This window comes from Salmo salar, chromosome ssa28 (assembly GCF_905237065.1).
Source record: "Salmo salar chromosome ssa28, Ssal_v3.1, whole genome shotgun sequence".
Lineage (NCBI taxonomy): Eukaryota > Metazoa > Chordata > Actinopteri > Salmoniformes > Salmonidae > Salmo > Salmo salar.
This window is the reverse complement of record NC_059469.1, coordinates 8,949,899-8,965,939: the sequence shown is the minus strand read 5'-3', so window position 1 is coordinate 8,965,939 and position 16,041 is coordinate 8,949,899. Positions and strand designations below refer to the sequence as shown.

The window sequence follows — 16,041 nt, the reverse complement described above, 5'->3', positions numbered from 1 at the left end:
CTGCCTCGATCCCCAGAGGAACCAACCCGGCACCAACCGGCAGTGTGACCTCTGCGGCCACAGATGGTGCACGAGACGGAACCTCCTCCAGTCTCCTTACGCACGCACCTCCCAGCTCCATGAGCACCGGAGCGGCGGTGCTGGGGTATGGAACCGACAGAACCCGATCTGGACGTCCGCGGGTAGCCAGCAGGTTATCCAGCCGAATGGACAGGTCCACCAGCTGGTCGAAGGTGAGGGTGGTGTCCCTGCAGGCCAACTCCCGACGGACGTCCTCGCGCAAACTGCAGCAATAGTGGTCGATCAGGGCCCTATCGTTCCATCCCACGCCGGCAGCCAGGGTCCGAAAATCCATGGCGAACTCCTGGGCGCTCCTCGTCCCCTGCCTCAGATGGAAGAGATGTTCACCCACCGCTCTACCCTCGAGTGGGTGGTCGAAGACTGCCCGGAAGCGGCGGGTGAAATCCTCGAAATGGTCCAGCGCCGCATCTCCTTCTCCCCACACGGCGTTGGCCAACTCCAAGGCTTTCCAAGAGAGGCACGAGATGAGGGCGGACACCTTGTCGCGGCCTGAAGGAGCAGGATGGACGGTTGCCAGGTAGAGGTCGAGCTGCAACAGGAAACCCTGGCAGCGTGCAGCCGTCCCGTCGTACTCCCGGGGAAGGGCGAGACGAATCCCACTGGGACCGGGTGAAGGGGGGGCGAGTAGTGGAGATCCCGGTTGTGCTGGTGGAGGCACTGGAGGAACTCCCTGTCTCTCCCAGCGGTCCATGGTTTGGACAACACGGTCCATGGCAGCGCCAAGATGCGTGCTCCCGGACGCGCTCCTCCACCCCTATTCCCGGGGCACCTGCTCCTGCTGACTCCATATGTTGCGGTGTGGGATTCTGTAGCGGGGTGCGTAATTGGCGGTAGAGAAGTCAGGCGCAGGAGAGCAGAACTGGGTAATAACCGGAGATTTATTAAGCAAAACCAAAGGCATCCAGAACAACAAGATAAATGGGCACAAAATAACCCGTAGTGTACGTTCACGGGGAACGTACACAAGCACTACAATAAACAATCCCACTCAAAGATATGGGGGGAACAGAGGGTTAAATACACAACAAGTAAATGAGGGACTTGAAACCAGGTGTGTGGAAACACAAGACAAAACAAATGGAAAATGAAAAGTGGATCGACGATGGCTAGAAGACCGGCAACGCCGACCGCCAAGCGCCGCCCAAACAAGGAGAGGACCCGACTTCGGCGGAAGTCGTGACAAGGAGCAATTAAATGCAAGCTTAAAGGTCCTATGCAGCCATTTTAACTCATTATCAAATCACTCTTATTATGGTGGTGATTTGACAAAATTACAATCACTGCCTTGAATTGGACTCGCATTTTTCTGGTCTCGGTCTTGACTCGGACTCGCCGCCCATCTAGTCTTGGTCTTGAATAGTTCTCGCTTTAAGTGGTGTCGAACACAACACTGATATATTTACTAAAGTATGTGGACAGCCCTTCAAATTAGTGGATTCGGCAATTTCAGCCACACCCGTTGGTGACAGGTGTACAAAACCGAGCACACCGCCATGCAATCTCCATAGACAAACATTGGCAGTGGAATGGCCTTACTGAAGAGCTCAGTGAATTTCAAAGAAGCACCGTCATAGGATGCCACCTTTCTAACAAGTCAGTTTGTCAAATTTCGGCCCTGCTAAGAGCTGCCCCGGGACAACTGTAAGTGCTGTTATTGTGATGTGGAAACATCTAGGAGCAACAACGGCTAAGCCGCGAAGTGGTAGGCCACACAAGCTCATAGAACGGGACTGCCGAGTGCTGAGGCACGTGGCGCATAAAACATTCAATTTAACAGTTGGATATTTTTATCAAAATGTACACACATTATGTATCAGGGACATAAAAGGCACTCTATTGGTGGAACGACACAGATATGTCCCTATAGGTAGAACATGTTGATGACTGAGAGAAAATTAGATACAGGTGAGACAGGTGATACTGTTCAGTGAGTGAAGCATACCATCAAGACTAAACCACTTAATAACTTAAACATTTAATCGTTTTAAACCCTTGTATCTGTGGTAGTATTGCTTTCTAATGACAGTTAGACTGATAGACATAACTGCTCTTCTAGCTGTTTTGTCTGATGTATGTATGTTACACTGGCCATGGCAGCACACAGTTAATAGAAATTAAAAATAGTACATTTAATTTCAAATGCTCACTATTGGTCAACTATGCTGTACTCCAAACTATATGTAAAGGTAGCAACTACATTGCTTAGCTTTCAGCTGGTGTGTATCCTGTGTGTGTGTGTGCTTGTGTTTGTACTTATAGAAGTGTGTGTATTCATGTCTATGCATGTGAGTGTGTCTATGGTCTATTTCTTGGACGGGGCCACCTCCTTGCCCTTGTTGCTGAGTTTGCTCATGACCTGTGTGATGTCCACAGGGCCACTGGTGGCCATCCTGGCTTTCTCCTCCTGCTCCAGCTGGCGGACGATGATGGGACTGATGCTGGGTCGACGCTTCCTCGCATTGGCCTCCAACTGGGACACACTGGAAAAGGGATGGGGGGGAAAAGAGTTGAGGAGGGGGAGAGAGAGTTATACATGTCCTTGCAATTACACACTAATTATATCTTTGAGAGAGAGGGGAAAGAGGTGTTGAGGGAGATACCGTAAAACTTTAATTAATAGCCTGTGAGTTTATTTGCAACAGGTGCCTAGAAGCAGTCTTTTATTTGAGCCAGGCATCTATTTCCTTAATGCACACAGTTTTTGATCATTTGCAAATGTAATTGTTTAATTCTAGCATTTTAATCAATTTCTTCATTTCCTGCACTGTGTTATCATTTACACAGTGTCACATTTATTTTGTCTTAGTATGCCTCAAATAAAAAATAAGAACTTTCCCTTGACAGAATAATTATTCTCATCTTTGACTGTGCATTTTCGACAGTTATTACTTTTCGCCACTAGAGGGTGATCGGCCAATTTCTTGGGTAAGGAATCCCAAACTTGTTGACTGTTTTTGTGCTTTCCAGTTAGCTAGCAGATCTCAGCTGTTAGCAGCCAATGGGTAGCAGTTTCTTACTGGCAATAAAAACAGATGTTTACATAATTGTCATTACTGAATTATTTAATGTAACAAATGAAACATTAAGCCTCATAAACAATTCATGGTAATTCATGGAAATTCATTCAAACAATTCATTTGAAACAGGCGTTTATTTGCTGAAATGACGTAAATGTGTGCCGTTGCCCGGCTATTAAAAAGGACAGGCGGCCATTTGAGACTCAGCGTTTAATTGAAGTTTTACAGTAGTCACACCAGTGCAGACCACATGTTCCACTGTACTGACCACACTCTCTCACACACACACACCACTGACCTGAACATGTGTTGGTCAGGACAGATGGCCCTCTTCTGAGTGTCCTTAAACACTGGAGACTTCAGGTACCGCCCGAAAGAGTCCTATAAACACACACACACACACACACACACACACACACACACACACACACACACACACACACACACACACACACACACACTTACCTCCTGTACGAGTATTGAAGGTTTTACTCCAAAATAAGTTAGTCAGGAATGTTACATCATGGCAGCCATTTTGTGTATGATTTTCCAGTTACAGCAGACAGAGGGCCTGTATTATTAGTGTGGTGAAACTGACCTTCTTCATCAGCATGAAGATGTGTGTCTGAGCTGCATCCAGTACGTATCTGTGAGGGTGTTTCAACCCTTTAACTGTCACCTCCATGGTCTTCCCATCAATGTTGATCCACCGGGGGGCGCCACGCGTCAAGAAAGTCCTAACCAGAGACATGGTTAATGTGTGTGTGTGTGCTGGTATTACGGTTGCTGTCCTTTCAGAATCACGAACCTGTCACACACTGAAGGCCTATAGGTTCACCACTGAGCAACCATGTCTATAATAGATATAAAGACTGTTAAGATACTGTATTAATGTCTCTAAAAAGGAGTATATGCTGTATATTTGGACTGGCGAAGTGGTTTTATGCGCTGACTGAATGGAAGCTGATAAGTTTTTTTACTCCGCTGGTCTCGTGAAGAAATTACGAGTCCTCACTGTCCGAGACCGAGTCAAGACCGAGTCCAAATGTATCCGACACGGAGACAAGACCGAGACACTCGATATGTGGTCTCGAGACCTGACTCAAGAACAGTCTCGAGTACTACAACACTACTGTGTTGTATGTTCATCCTGTCTGCAAACTAAACCTATGGGGTGAAAAAACTTGTACTTGAACTTGCGTTACACATAGACAGATATATTATCAAAAACACTACTCCTGTACTGTGACTGCTGACAGGTGAATATATCTCTGGGTGAGATGATGTGTGTCTCTGCAGGGAGGAGCTCTGGCCTTTCACTCCGACTGGACAGACAGGCTACTAACGAAGCATCCTGGGTAGATTGTGATGCATCCCGGGTAGTCTCATGGGGGGCAGTGGGGTTGGGGGCCTAGCTTATTCCTCTGATACCAATCACAAACCAAAACAACATGACCTCAAATCATATCGACTCATACCATGCACATTACTTAATGTTTTGTCTGTCCGTAGCCAGGGACCGTCAGTGCATTGGACTACATATGGTAGACCCAAACACAGAGGTGGTAACAGTTCAGTCCCAAGTGTGTGTGGGGTTGTGGTTGTCTTACTTGTAGACCTGCTGGGCCTTGTCATTCATGGTAGCGGCTGTTCCCCACTTCAGATCCTCACATGCCTCCCAGAACGCCAGGTTCTCACCTGTCAATCAATCAATCAATCCATTAACTAATCAATCAACCAGCCAGTCAAACTTTAGTTTTATAATGTCAATCCCTAAAAGAACAAGCAGAGGCACCTTGAAAAGACCCAGACTGTTGGGTGTAAAATGGGACTGGTACATGCCTGCCTATAATCATGTAAAACATTTTTTATATATTTTTTTATTTAACCATGTTAGTCTCGTTGAGATAAGAATACATTTTTCAAGATATGGACGAAGACATAATATCATAACACCATTGTTGCAATGTTTTCCCAATGTTGTCGTAACGCTGTAGCAACGTACCGCTGAACTCCTTCTTGAGGAAGAGTCTGAAGTCATCTCTGCCTCGAGGGTCAGAGAGCAGCTCCCCAAAACTGAAGGTCCACCTCTCCACACGCATCTTAGTAGGAATTTCCACACTGACACACACACACATATGAATGTCCACGTTTTGATATCAGTTCAAATAATACATTCTACAACAACAGGTAGGACAGGACTAGTAAGCTGAACAGTTAGGGATCAGACTCACTTCGCCATGTTGAGCAACCAGTAGGTGACATCATCAGTTACCCAGGGGTTGCTAGGGAGACAGGGGGCTAGGAAAGGGTCGTGCTTATTATAGGTGACAGAGTACTTCACAAGACTGGAGAAAAGAGAAAACAAACACGAAAACAACAACTACTATGTTGGAGAGAATGGAGAATGATGCTTATTAGCCCCTTAGTGATAGAAATGTTTTCACCATTAATCATATGGTGATAGTATATGATTTCAGCTTTTAACACTAGGTGTGATGGATTGTCAAACGTGGTGAAATCTAAACTATAGTGACATACGCTCCGATAGACACAGACGACTTGACCCTCGGCCTCATGATGGACTGCTGCGTAAAAATCATCTACAGGAAACAGGGAAAAAGGAATATTCATCAACACAGACAAAAGGGAAGGAGGAACTGTTCATATGTACATTTAGATACATTTTATAAGCTAATTATTTTAGGATATTAAAAGTTGTTTCTCACAATTCTTCTGAAGAAGTCTGAAGTTTGTTTCTGGGAAATAAAACAATGATTTGGTAATATATAACAGCAGAATGGACAGCTGCAGTAAACTTTGTATTTATTGTGCGCGTCTGTCTGTGTGTATAGAAGTATTCTTCAAAGTTACGACTGTAAGAGAGGCATTGAAGAAAACCTGCAGACAGAAAAAGAGAGGGGGGGAAAATAATATTGATGAATTCAAACAGAAATAAAACTAAATCTGTGATGTGATTGGCTAACAGAGGGAACAGGTCTGATGTGATTGGTTAACAGAGACTACGGTAATGGGGGAGGGGGGGGGGGCAGGAAGAGGGGTATGTACCTGTATTTAGTATCAGATTACCAAGGTAGAAATCCTCTTATCAAATATAAGCAGATTGAATACAGCCTTGCCCTTGCTAGGTTACACAGACAATGATACTGTGGCTACAATATACCCCCACATGAGCAGGCTAATCCATACACACACACACACACACACACAAACAGTGGGACTAACCTGTTACCTCCTCTGTGTTGGGGTCTACCATGCGTTCAAGTCCGTAGTCCATTGCACTGACGGTCCCTGGCTACAGACAGACAGACAAAACATTAAGTAATGTGCACGGTACGATTCGATATTTTCATGTTTTGGTTTGTGATTGATATCAGACAGAGGAATAAGCTAGGCCCCCAACCCCACTGCCCCCCCATGAGACTGCCCAGGATGCATCACTCTCTACCCATGATGTTTCGTTAGTAGCCTGTCTGTCCAGTCGTGAAAGGCCAGAGCTCCTCCCTGCAGAGACACACATCATCTCACGTGGAGATATATTCACCTGTCAGCAGTCACAGTACAGGAAAAGTGTTTCTGATAATATATCTGCCTATGTGTAACGCAGGTTCAAGTTATCACCCCATAGTGACTTCGGCTTGGATGCATATTTTATGTGGTTGAAATACTATCAGCTTTTATGACGCTGATAAAGATAGCACCTTTACAGACGGTCCCTATCGCGCATTCAGTCTCTCAAGATGCTGAAAGCATAAATCATATTTCTCCACTCCTGTTCCCGAGTCCAAATGTACATTTGGTGTATAATTTTACTGCAAGAAGTGCTTAATTCTGAAGTAGTTAATATTACATTAGGCTACGAGAGAGGTTATAGAACTACAGTCAGTGTCCAGATTTCAGTTACTATTCCATTTAACCCATCTGAACACCACATTTCCCTTGACGGGCCCCGTCTTGTGACTGTCGAATTTGTATAGCACCTCACAATCATCACCCATAACATCTTTCGTAAACATTAGGCTACTGTACTGGCCTTCCCTTCTCTTTATTTTCAGCTCTCCATTTCAAAGCTTTTTTCTTATTGAATTAAACTCCGATATTGTCCTTTTTGCCTCAGTGGATCAACGTTAACTTATTCTGCCCAAGTTCCCAAAAGCATTTGGTAATTGGCGTGTATTTGGTGCACTACAGTTAGGACCTAAAGCTTAGGCTTACACACTGAGGTCAGATAAAAAATCATTAAAGAAAAACCTCAATGTAGCCTATAGATATGAATCGCAAAATAATGATATATTTATGGCATTTTAAAGCATTGTTTTCTCTTTATTCAACCTGCCCGCCACCCTCCCGCACTTAATCCACACAATATTTCACGACCCTAAACCCGCAGATATAAATGCGGAGACATTGGGTTATGAGTCAACCCACACATCACTAGTGTGTGTGTCTCACCGGAGGTCTGTGTACCACCCAGTAGGCTCTCTCTTGGCAGTCAAACACCACGCGATCCGGCTTTTTCCTCTCCTTCCCCGCCCTGTGCACAGACACACACAAAACAGTCAAATTTTCCAAGTACACTGTCTGTGGATAATATATGACAGTGTAGTCTATTTCTGCCAGACTAACCTGTACTGTTCTTTAGCCTGCATCACAATGAAGTCCCACTTATGGTTCATCCACTTGTGAAGGCTGTTATACTGCACCTGAAAGACAACAGACAGACAGACGTGTGTTACTACTTCCACATTAGACAGATGTGTGTGCCTGCATGCACGTGTGAATGTCTCTCACCTGTTCATACAGCTCCAGTGTTCCTTTCTTGCGGATGTTTCTCTTAGCCAGGTATATTGCTGAGAAATAAACATGACTTTCATTAGATTTTTTTTTTTACTTCAACTTATTTGTCCACAATGTAGATGACCTAACAATAAAGAAAACTTTAACTCTGTTTGTCTTGTTTTGTGTGCATCTCACCATAGTCTGTGTCCTCTACAGGCCACTGCTGGGCTGGCCAGAAGTATGGTGTCTGAGAAAAGACAAAAAGCACAGAGGTTTGGCAAGGAGTTCGGCGTAAGGGGTTGGTTAAGCTTAAGATTCATGAGGTGTTGTCATTGTTACCTGAAAGCGGTAGAGAGACGCGTCTGGTTTGATGACTAGTCGCTTATGATCCTGGAGGGGGTAGATGTACCCAAACGCCACCAACATGGTGCCCAGAGCCCACGCCTCTACACAGACAGAGAGGGTGGGAAGAAGAAGAGAAAGGGAGAGAAAAAGAGAAAAGGAGTGGGTGTTCAGGAACCATAATACTAGACAGCTCTGTGTGTGTGTGTGTGTGTGTGTGTGTGTGTGTGTGTGTGTGTGTGTGTGTGTGCGTGCGTGCGTGCGTGCGTGCGTGCGTGCGTGCGTGCGTGCGTGCGTGTGTGTGAGAAGAAAGCTCTTTTACCTTCTGCCTCTATACTGTAGCAGTTGGTTAGCCATGCCACAATGTCCTCACCTGGAGAAGGTTACAACAAACAGCTATTATAGAGATATGACATCACATGTATGACATCAGACTCATTGATGTAACTGTCACGTGTGCTCCCTCTCCGGGCCTCTAGGTCACCAGTCTGCTTCCCCAGTTGTCATTGTATCTGTATTTGTTTCATGTCAGTGCGCTGTCGGTGTTACGTGTTTGTTTCATTTATTAAATGTATTCACTCCCTGAACTTGCTTCCCGACTCTCAGTGCACATCGTTGCAGTAACTCTGAAATCAAAAGAGGCAGTGGAGAAGAGAGAGAGGTGATATATAAATGCCAGACACCTGCCTCAGAGAAACAACTGCTGAGACAGTCAATATGAGAGGAGAGGAGGAGACAGCTTTTCTTTTTCCAACTAAATTTCTCTATAGGGATACTGGAAGTTATTCCAGTAAGCTATTTATCAAAGTGAGAATGCCCTCGAAGCCGCTTTTTGGAGGATATATTGGCATGGGTGTTAGGCCCAAGACAAAGTCGAGCACTGGCAAACCGTGCCAATATATCCTCCAAACACCGGCTGCGAGACCATTATCACTTTTATACAACAGGTTAACAACATATTCAAATAATGACTGACATACAGCATTTTCATTAAAAACATTATTTTCATTCTTCCAAGAGATAGTCCCGGCCCACCCGTTGTATAATATATGCTATGCTACGCTATTTTATTTTTTTCCAAATCCCAGACTACATGCTGTTACAGTGTCTGTAATCATGGATGATTTTATCAGAAACGGACAAAGCTGAATTTGTATCATTAAAACTCAAGAGTATACAGTAGTTTCTTTAGCCATCTCTCTGTCAGTGTCAGTGTAGTGGAGATGAGAAATAGAGTCAATCGTAGGACACCGAACTGAGTAAAATATACGTATTTACTCTAGAAAAAGCTCATCAGTCAAAATCCACACAGGGATAAAACAATAATGACAAACACAACTAACAGTAAAATAATAACGCACAAATCATCATGATAACCAGAGGGTTTAAATAGGGAAATAATCATAACGAAATGGGAACCAGGTGTGAACAATCAAGACATAACAAATGGACAAAGAAACGTGGATCGGTGGCAGCTAGAATGCCGGTGACGATGACCGCCGAACGAACAAGGAGAGGCACCAACTTCAGCGGAAGTCGTGACACTCTCTCTCCTTCATTCTCTCTCTCATCTTTCTCTCCTTACTGCTCTTCCTCCTACTCTCACTCCCTCCCTGTCTCCCTATGTCCCCCCCTCTCTCTCTGTCTCGACCAGAGGTTGTCAAGGCGATATAATCTTGAGCTCAAGACTTGGGGAAAAAGGTCCCGGGGTCTGTAGGAGTTACCTAACCTATGGCAGCCACTATCTGAGAGTCTTTTTCTGTTTGCTTCTTTGTGTGTGTTTACCTGTGATAGCGTGAGGTATAGTAGTGATAACCAGTCTCTGGGGTTGTGACTTGACTCCAGTCTTTGGATCCTGCATCTCCAGCATCACAGACTCCACCTCGCAGACAGCAGGAAAACAAGTCATAAAGACAACAGACATTCACCACTACAGAGGCGGGTCACTGAGACAACGGGTTGTCAAGACAACAGGTTACCATGACAATAGGACAGGAAGTCAACAGGATACTATGATAATGAGACAGGTCAGATCCATATGCATAGAATTACATCTATAGAATCCTATTACTTTAAATAGAACTATTACTATTAAAGGGACATTTCACCCTGGGGGAATCCGGTCTCATTTTCATCATGTCTGAGACATTTCTAGGACAGTGAGATGTGTTTCACACATAATTGCCCAAAAGCAAAGCAGGTCAGGGCTTCACGCACTGGATGATACACCTTATGACGGCTTCTGGTATATTGATGGAGGGAGCACATGTAGGTGGAATCAGACTCTGTACCACTTACATCAAAATACAGAACACTACACAGTTTAACCACCCCACTAATTGTATTAATCAGGAGGTTCGTTTGTAGTGATTGAGTAGGGAAACAGTTGCGGGAAAGGTTCTGACAGATGGGTGTGTCTCTTAAAAGGAACTACACTGGACTTTGTACACACTGGAAACCGCATATCCTGGCTACAAGGCCCTCCCCCACCCTCCCTTTGGCAAATCAGATCACGACTCCATTCTGCTCCTCCCTTCCCATAGGCAGAAACTCAACCAGGATGTACCCATGCTAAGGTCTATTCAACGCTGGTCTGACCAATCGGAATCCATGCGTCAAGATTGTTTTGATCACGCAGACTGGGATATGTTCCGGGTTGCCTCTGAGAATAACATTGACTTACACTGACACGGTGACTGAGTTCATCAGGAAGTGTATAGGGGATGTGTTTCCCACTGTGATGATTAAAACCTATCCAAACCAAAAACCGTGGATAGATGGCAGGATTTGCGCAAAACTGGAAGAGTGAACCACTGCATTTAACCACGGCAAGGTGACTTGGAATATGGTCGAATACAAACAGTCCAGTTATGCACTCGATAAGGCAGGCAAAATGTCAGTACAGAGACAAAGTGGAGTTTGCATACCGCCACAATAGATCCACAGATGATGCAATCGCCATTGCATTGTACACTGCCCTATCCCATCTGGACAAGAGGAATACCTATGTAAGAATGCTGTTCATTGACTACAGCTCAGCCTTCAACACCGTAGTACCCTCCAAAATCATCATTAAGCTTGGGGCCCTGGGTCTGAACCCCGCCCTGTGCAACTAGATCCTGGACTTCCTGACGGGTCGCCCCCAGGTGGTCAAGGTAGGCAACAATACCTCCACTACGCTAATCCTCAACACAGGGACCCCACAAGGGTGCATGCTCAGCCCCCTCCTGTACTCCCTGTTCACCCATGACCGTGTGGCCACACATACCTCCAACTCAATCATCAGGTTTGCAGACAATACAACAGTGGTAGGCCGGATTACCAAGAACGACAAGACAGAGGTGAGGGCCCTGGTGGAGTGGTGCCAGGAAAATAACCTCTACCTCAACGTCAACAAAACGAAGGAGCTGATCATGGACTTCAGTAGACAGCAGAGGGAGCACGCCCCCATCCACATCGACAGGGCCACAGTGGAGAAGGTGAAAAGCTTCAAGTTTCTGCGTCCACATCACTGACAATCTGAAATCCTACACCAACACAGAACAAGTGGTGAAGAAGACAACAGTGCCTCTTCAACCTCAGGAGGGTGAAGAAATAAAGACCCTTACAAACTTTTACAGATGCACCATTTGGAGCATCCTGTCGGGCTGTATCACCGACCTGGTACGGCAACTGCACCGCAGGGCTCTCCATTGGGTGGTACGGTCTGGCCAACACATCACCTGGGGCACACTGCCTGCCCTCCAGAACATCTACAGCACCTGGTGTCACAGGAAGGCCAAGAAGATCATTAAGGACCTCAGCCACCCGAGCCACGGCCTGTTCACCCCACTATCATCCAGAAGGCCAGGTCAGTACAGGTGCATCAAAGCTGGGACCAAGACAGAAAAACAGCTTCTATCACAAGGCCATCAGACTATTAAATAGCCATCACTAGCCAGCCTCCCCCCAGTACCCTGCCCTGAACTTAGTCACTGTCACTAGCTGATAAAGAAAGGATCAGTCTATAATTTTAATGGTAGGTTTATTTGAACAGTGAGAGACAGAATAACAACAAAAATATCCAGAAAAACGCATGTCAAAAATGTTATAAATTGATTTGCATTTTAATGAAGGAAATAAGTATTTGACCCCCTCTCAATCAGAAAGATTTCTGGCTCCCAGGTGTCTTTTATACAGGTAACGAGCTGAGATTAGGAGCACACTCTTAAAGGGAGTTCTCCTAACCGCAGCTTGTTACCTGTAAAAAAGACACCTGTCCACAGAAGCAATCAATCAATCAGATTCCAAACTCTCCACCATGGCCAAGACCAAAGAGCTCTCCAAGGATGTCAGGGACAAGATTGTAGACTTACAAAAGGCTGGAATGGGCTACAAGACCATCGCCAAGCAGCTTGGTGAGAAGGTGACAACATTTGGTGCGATTATTCGCAAATGGAAGAAACACAAAAGAACTGTCAATATCCCTCGACCTGGGGCTCCATGCAAGATCTCACCTCGTGGGGTTGCAATGATCATGAGAACGGTGAGGAATCAGCCCAGAACTACACGGGAGGATCTTGTCAATGATCTCAAGGCAGCTGGGACCATAGTCACCAAGAAAACAATTGGTAACACACTACGCCATGAAGGACTGAAATCCTGCAGCGCCCGCAAGGTCCCCCTGCTCAAGAATACATATAAATGCCCGTCTGAAGTTTGCCAATGAACATCTGAATGATTCAGAGGACAACTGGTGAAAGTGTTGTGATCAGATGAGACCAAAATGGAGCTCTTTGGCATCAACTCAACTCGCCGTGTTTGGAGGAGGAGGAATGCTGCCTATGACCCCAAGAACACCATCTCCACCGTCAAACATGGAGGAGAAAACATTATGCTTTGGGGGTGTTTTTCTGGTAAGGGGACAGGACAACTTCACCGCATCAAAGGGACGATGGACGGGGCCATGTACCGTCAAATCTTGGGTGAGAACATCCTTCCCTCAGCCAGGGCATTGAAAATGGGTCGTGGATGGGTATTCCAGCATGACAATGACCCAAAACACACGGCCAAGGCAACAAAAGAGTGGCTCAAGAAGAAGCACATTAAGGTCCTGGAGTGGCCTAGCCAGTCTCCAGACCTTAATCCCATTGAAAATCTGTGGAGGGAGCTGAAGGTTCGAGTTGCCAAACGTCAGCCTCGAAACCTTAATGACTTGGAGAAGATCTGCAAAGAGGAGTGGGACAAAATCCATCCTGAGATGTGTGCAAACCTGATGGCCAACTACAAGAAACGTCTGACCTCTGTGATTGCCAACAAGGGTTTTGACACCAAGTACTAAGTCATGTTTTGCAGAGGGGTCAAATACTTATTTCCCTCATTAAAATACAAATAATTTTATAACATTTTTGACATGCATTTTTCTGGATTTTTTTGTTGTTATTCTGTCTCTCACTGTTCAAATAAACCTACCATTAAAATTATAGACTGATCATTTCTTTGTAAGTGGGCAAACGTACAAAATCAGCAGGGGATCAAATACTTTTTACCCCACTGTACACCTTAGCCAAATACATTTAAACTCAGTTTTTCACAATTCCTTACATTTAGTTCCCTGTCTTAGGTCAGTTAGGATCACCACTTTATTTTAATAATGTGAAATGTCAGAATAATAGTCCCATGGTGTTGAATAGTCCCTAATAGTCCCATGGTGTTTATACTTGCGTACTATTTTTTGTACAGATGAACGTGGTACCTTCAGGCATTTGGAAATTGCTCCCAAGGATGAACCAGAGTTTTAATGACTCCAACCTAAGTGTATGTAAACTTCCGACTTGAACTGTATCTATATTTCTTAATTCCATTCTTTTACTTTTAGATTTCTGTGTATTGTTGTGTATTGTTAGATATTACTCCACTGCTAGGAACACAAGCATTTCGCTAAACCCGCAATAACATCTACTAAATATGTGTATGCGTCTAATACAATTTTATTTGATTTGCTGGTTGCAAGGACACACCCAAGAAACACTCACATCATACCACATCCCCAAGTAACCTCATGTTTGATTTATGTCATGGCCGCCAGCATTTCCTGAGAAGCAAGCCAAAGAACGAGGCCAAATCAGCAGGTGCAGTTCCCCTTTATGTTACACAGAGAACCCAGTTTTAGTACCCTGTTGGTAACAGAAGCTGGCACAACAAGCATGGTCCCAGCTGGGAATGCAACAAGAGTTTGTCCTGTCCAGTACAGTTAGTACAAATGGGTTGGATTATCTGCTGGCTGCTGGAGGTGCTAATACTAATCACACAATAATAGATCAGATAATACTGATCACACACTCAATGACCTCATCACTGAGTAGCAATACAATGGTAGCGAGAACACAGTGTCAATCAAAGCCAAAGCTACAGCACAAGTTTGTGAAATGCTGTTCACGAAAGTAATGGATTTACACTTTGCACATTGAGAAGAGGTGGTCTCATTTTACTGCATAGGCTAGCTCTCTCACACTCTTATTAACACCTGTGAAACAACTAAACATGACTAGCTGGTTAACTGTAAATATTGACAGGCTTTCCTGGGAATGATGTTTTATGATATGTGGCAACAAATCCATAACAGTTGAGTTTTAAAAATGGCTACTGTAGGAGAAAATGGCATGCTATGATTTTTTTTTTTAATCATGATGTATTATTATCATATTTGGTCGACAAACCGGATAATAATACAACACATCACACTCCACTGCCCAGCGTGTGATGAACGAATAGTCGATATATATTTTGATAACTAAATATAGCAACACACTGTAGCCTAGATGTCTGCATCTGCCCTGTAGCATAACGATCTCTGATAGGGCTAAGCTACCTACCTTTTTGAGACATGCCATCCTAGGTCGGAACCTCTGTCCATGATCCCGTACGTTTCTGATGGTCATGTTGTCTGCCTTCCTACCCTATTATTCACTATGATAACGGCTACACTCTTAATGAATGTAGCCTAATATTTCTCCAGGCAAAGGGAAGACGCTAGAAGGAATAAGCGAGCAGGTTATCAATACAATGACCAGCATGCATCGATAGGGATGGAGAGGGAGATCGTCTTAGCCAATCAGGGCACGGTTCTATAGTTAACCACCTGTCTGTCTGCCATAGCCTGCTATATGAAGTAAGGTAACCGATGTGCTCTGTATTTATGCAACTGTGTAGTGTGACCACTAGGTGGGGACATTGGATCATACATCTCAGAGCCTAAATGATTCGCGATCAAGTCATGATTGTAATTTGGCAGTGTTAAATTGTTCTGTTAAATGTTAAATTAGGGCTTTGACGTGATGTGAATAATAAGGTATTTCAATGTTATAATTTTAGGAAGAGCTATTTTGTTTAATTTGGTCACCTTTGGTCAAAAATGGTGTCTAAATGAGAATGTAAAAAAGTTTTATCAGGGCAAAATGAAAAGAAAAATCACATGGTTAAGTGATGAGATTAATGTATTAATTTTGCTTTGCAAGAAAGGCATTATGTGCTAGATTTGTAGACTGTACTGTCATTCAAAGCACACTTTCTGGTTATATACGAGATAGGGGCTTGCCCAAAGGCTTGGTCCTGTGTGTGTGTGTGTGTGTGTGTGTGTGTGTGTGTGTGTGTGTGTGTGTGTGTGTGTGTGTGTGTGTGTGTGTGTGTGTGTGTGTGAACATTAACACAGGCAGCCCAATTTAGCGGTGTAATCATTAATCCAAACATTTGCAATAATTTCAAGTAGGTCCCTCCCCGTTTTGTTCCGTTTGCTTCCGTTACTAAACGTTTTGCAACAGAA

General features: G+C 44.5%; 1 protein-coding gene across 1 annotated transcript; it reads right to left on the bottom strand.

The window, feature by feature from the left end:
* Positions 1 to 2,293: 2,293 nt before the first annotated feature.
* LOC106589442 (regulator of G protein signaling 9) lies at positions 2,294 to 15,789 on the bottom strand. The gene is made up of 17 exons (XM_014179434.2): positions 15,095 to 15,789; positions 10,026 to 10,122; positions 8,563 to 8,613; positions 8,238 to 8,344; positions 8,094 to 8,145; positions 7,911 to 7,969; positions 7,746 to 7,822; positions 7,572 to 7,653; positions 6,352 to 6,414; positions 5,828 to 5,857; positions 5,640 to 5,701; positions 5,333 to 5,446; positions 5,104 to 5,219; positions 4,709 to 4,796; positions 3,697 to 3,835; positions 3,397 to 3,479; positions 2,294 to 2,561 (listed from the first exon to the last, which is right to left on the bottom strand). The coding sequence occupies exons 1-17, from the start codon at positions 15,158 to 15,160 to the stop codon at positions 2,384 to 2,386; spliced, it is 1,464 nt and encodes a 487-aa protein (XP_014034909.1). The 5' UTR covers positions 15,161 to 15,789; the 3' UTR covers positions 2,294 to 2,383.
* Between the last annotated feature and the right edge of the window lie 252 nt (positions 15,790 to 16,041).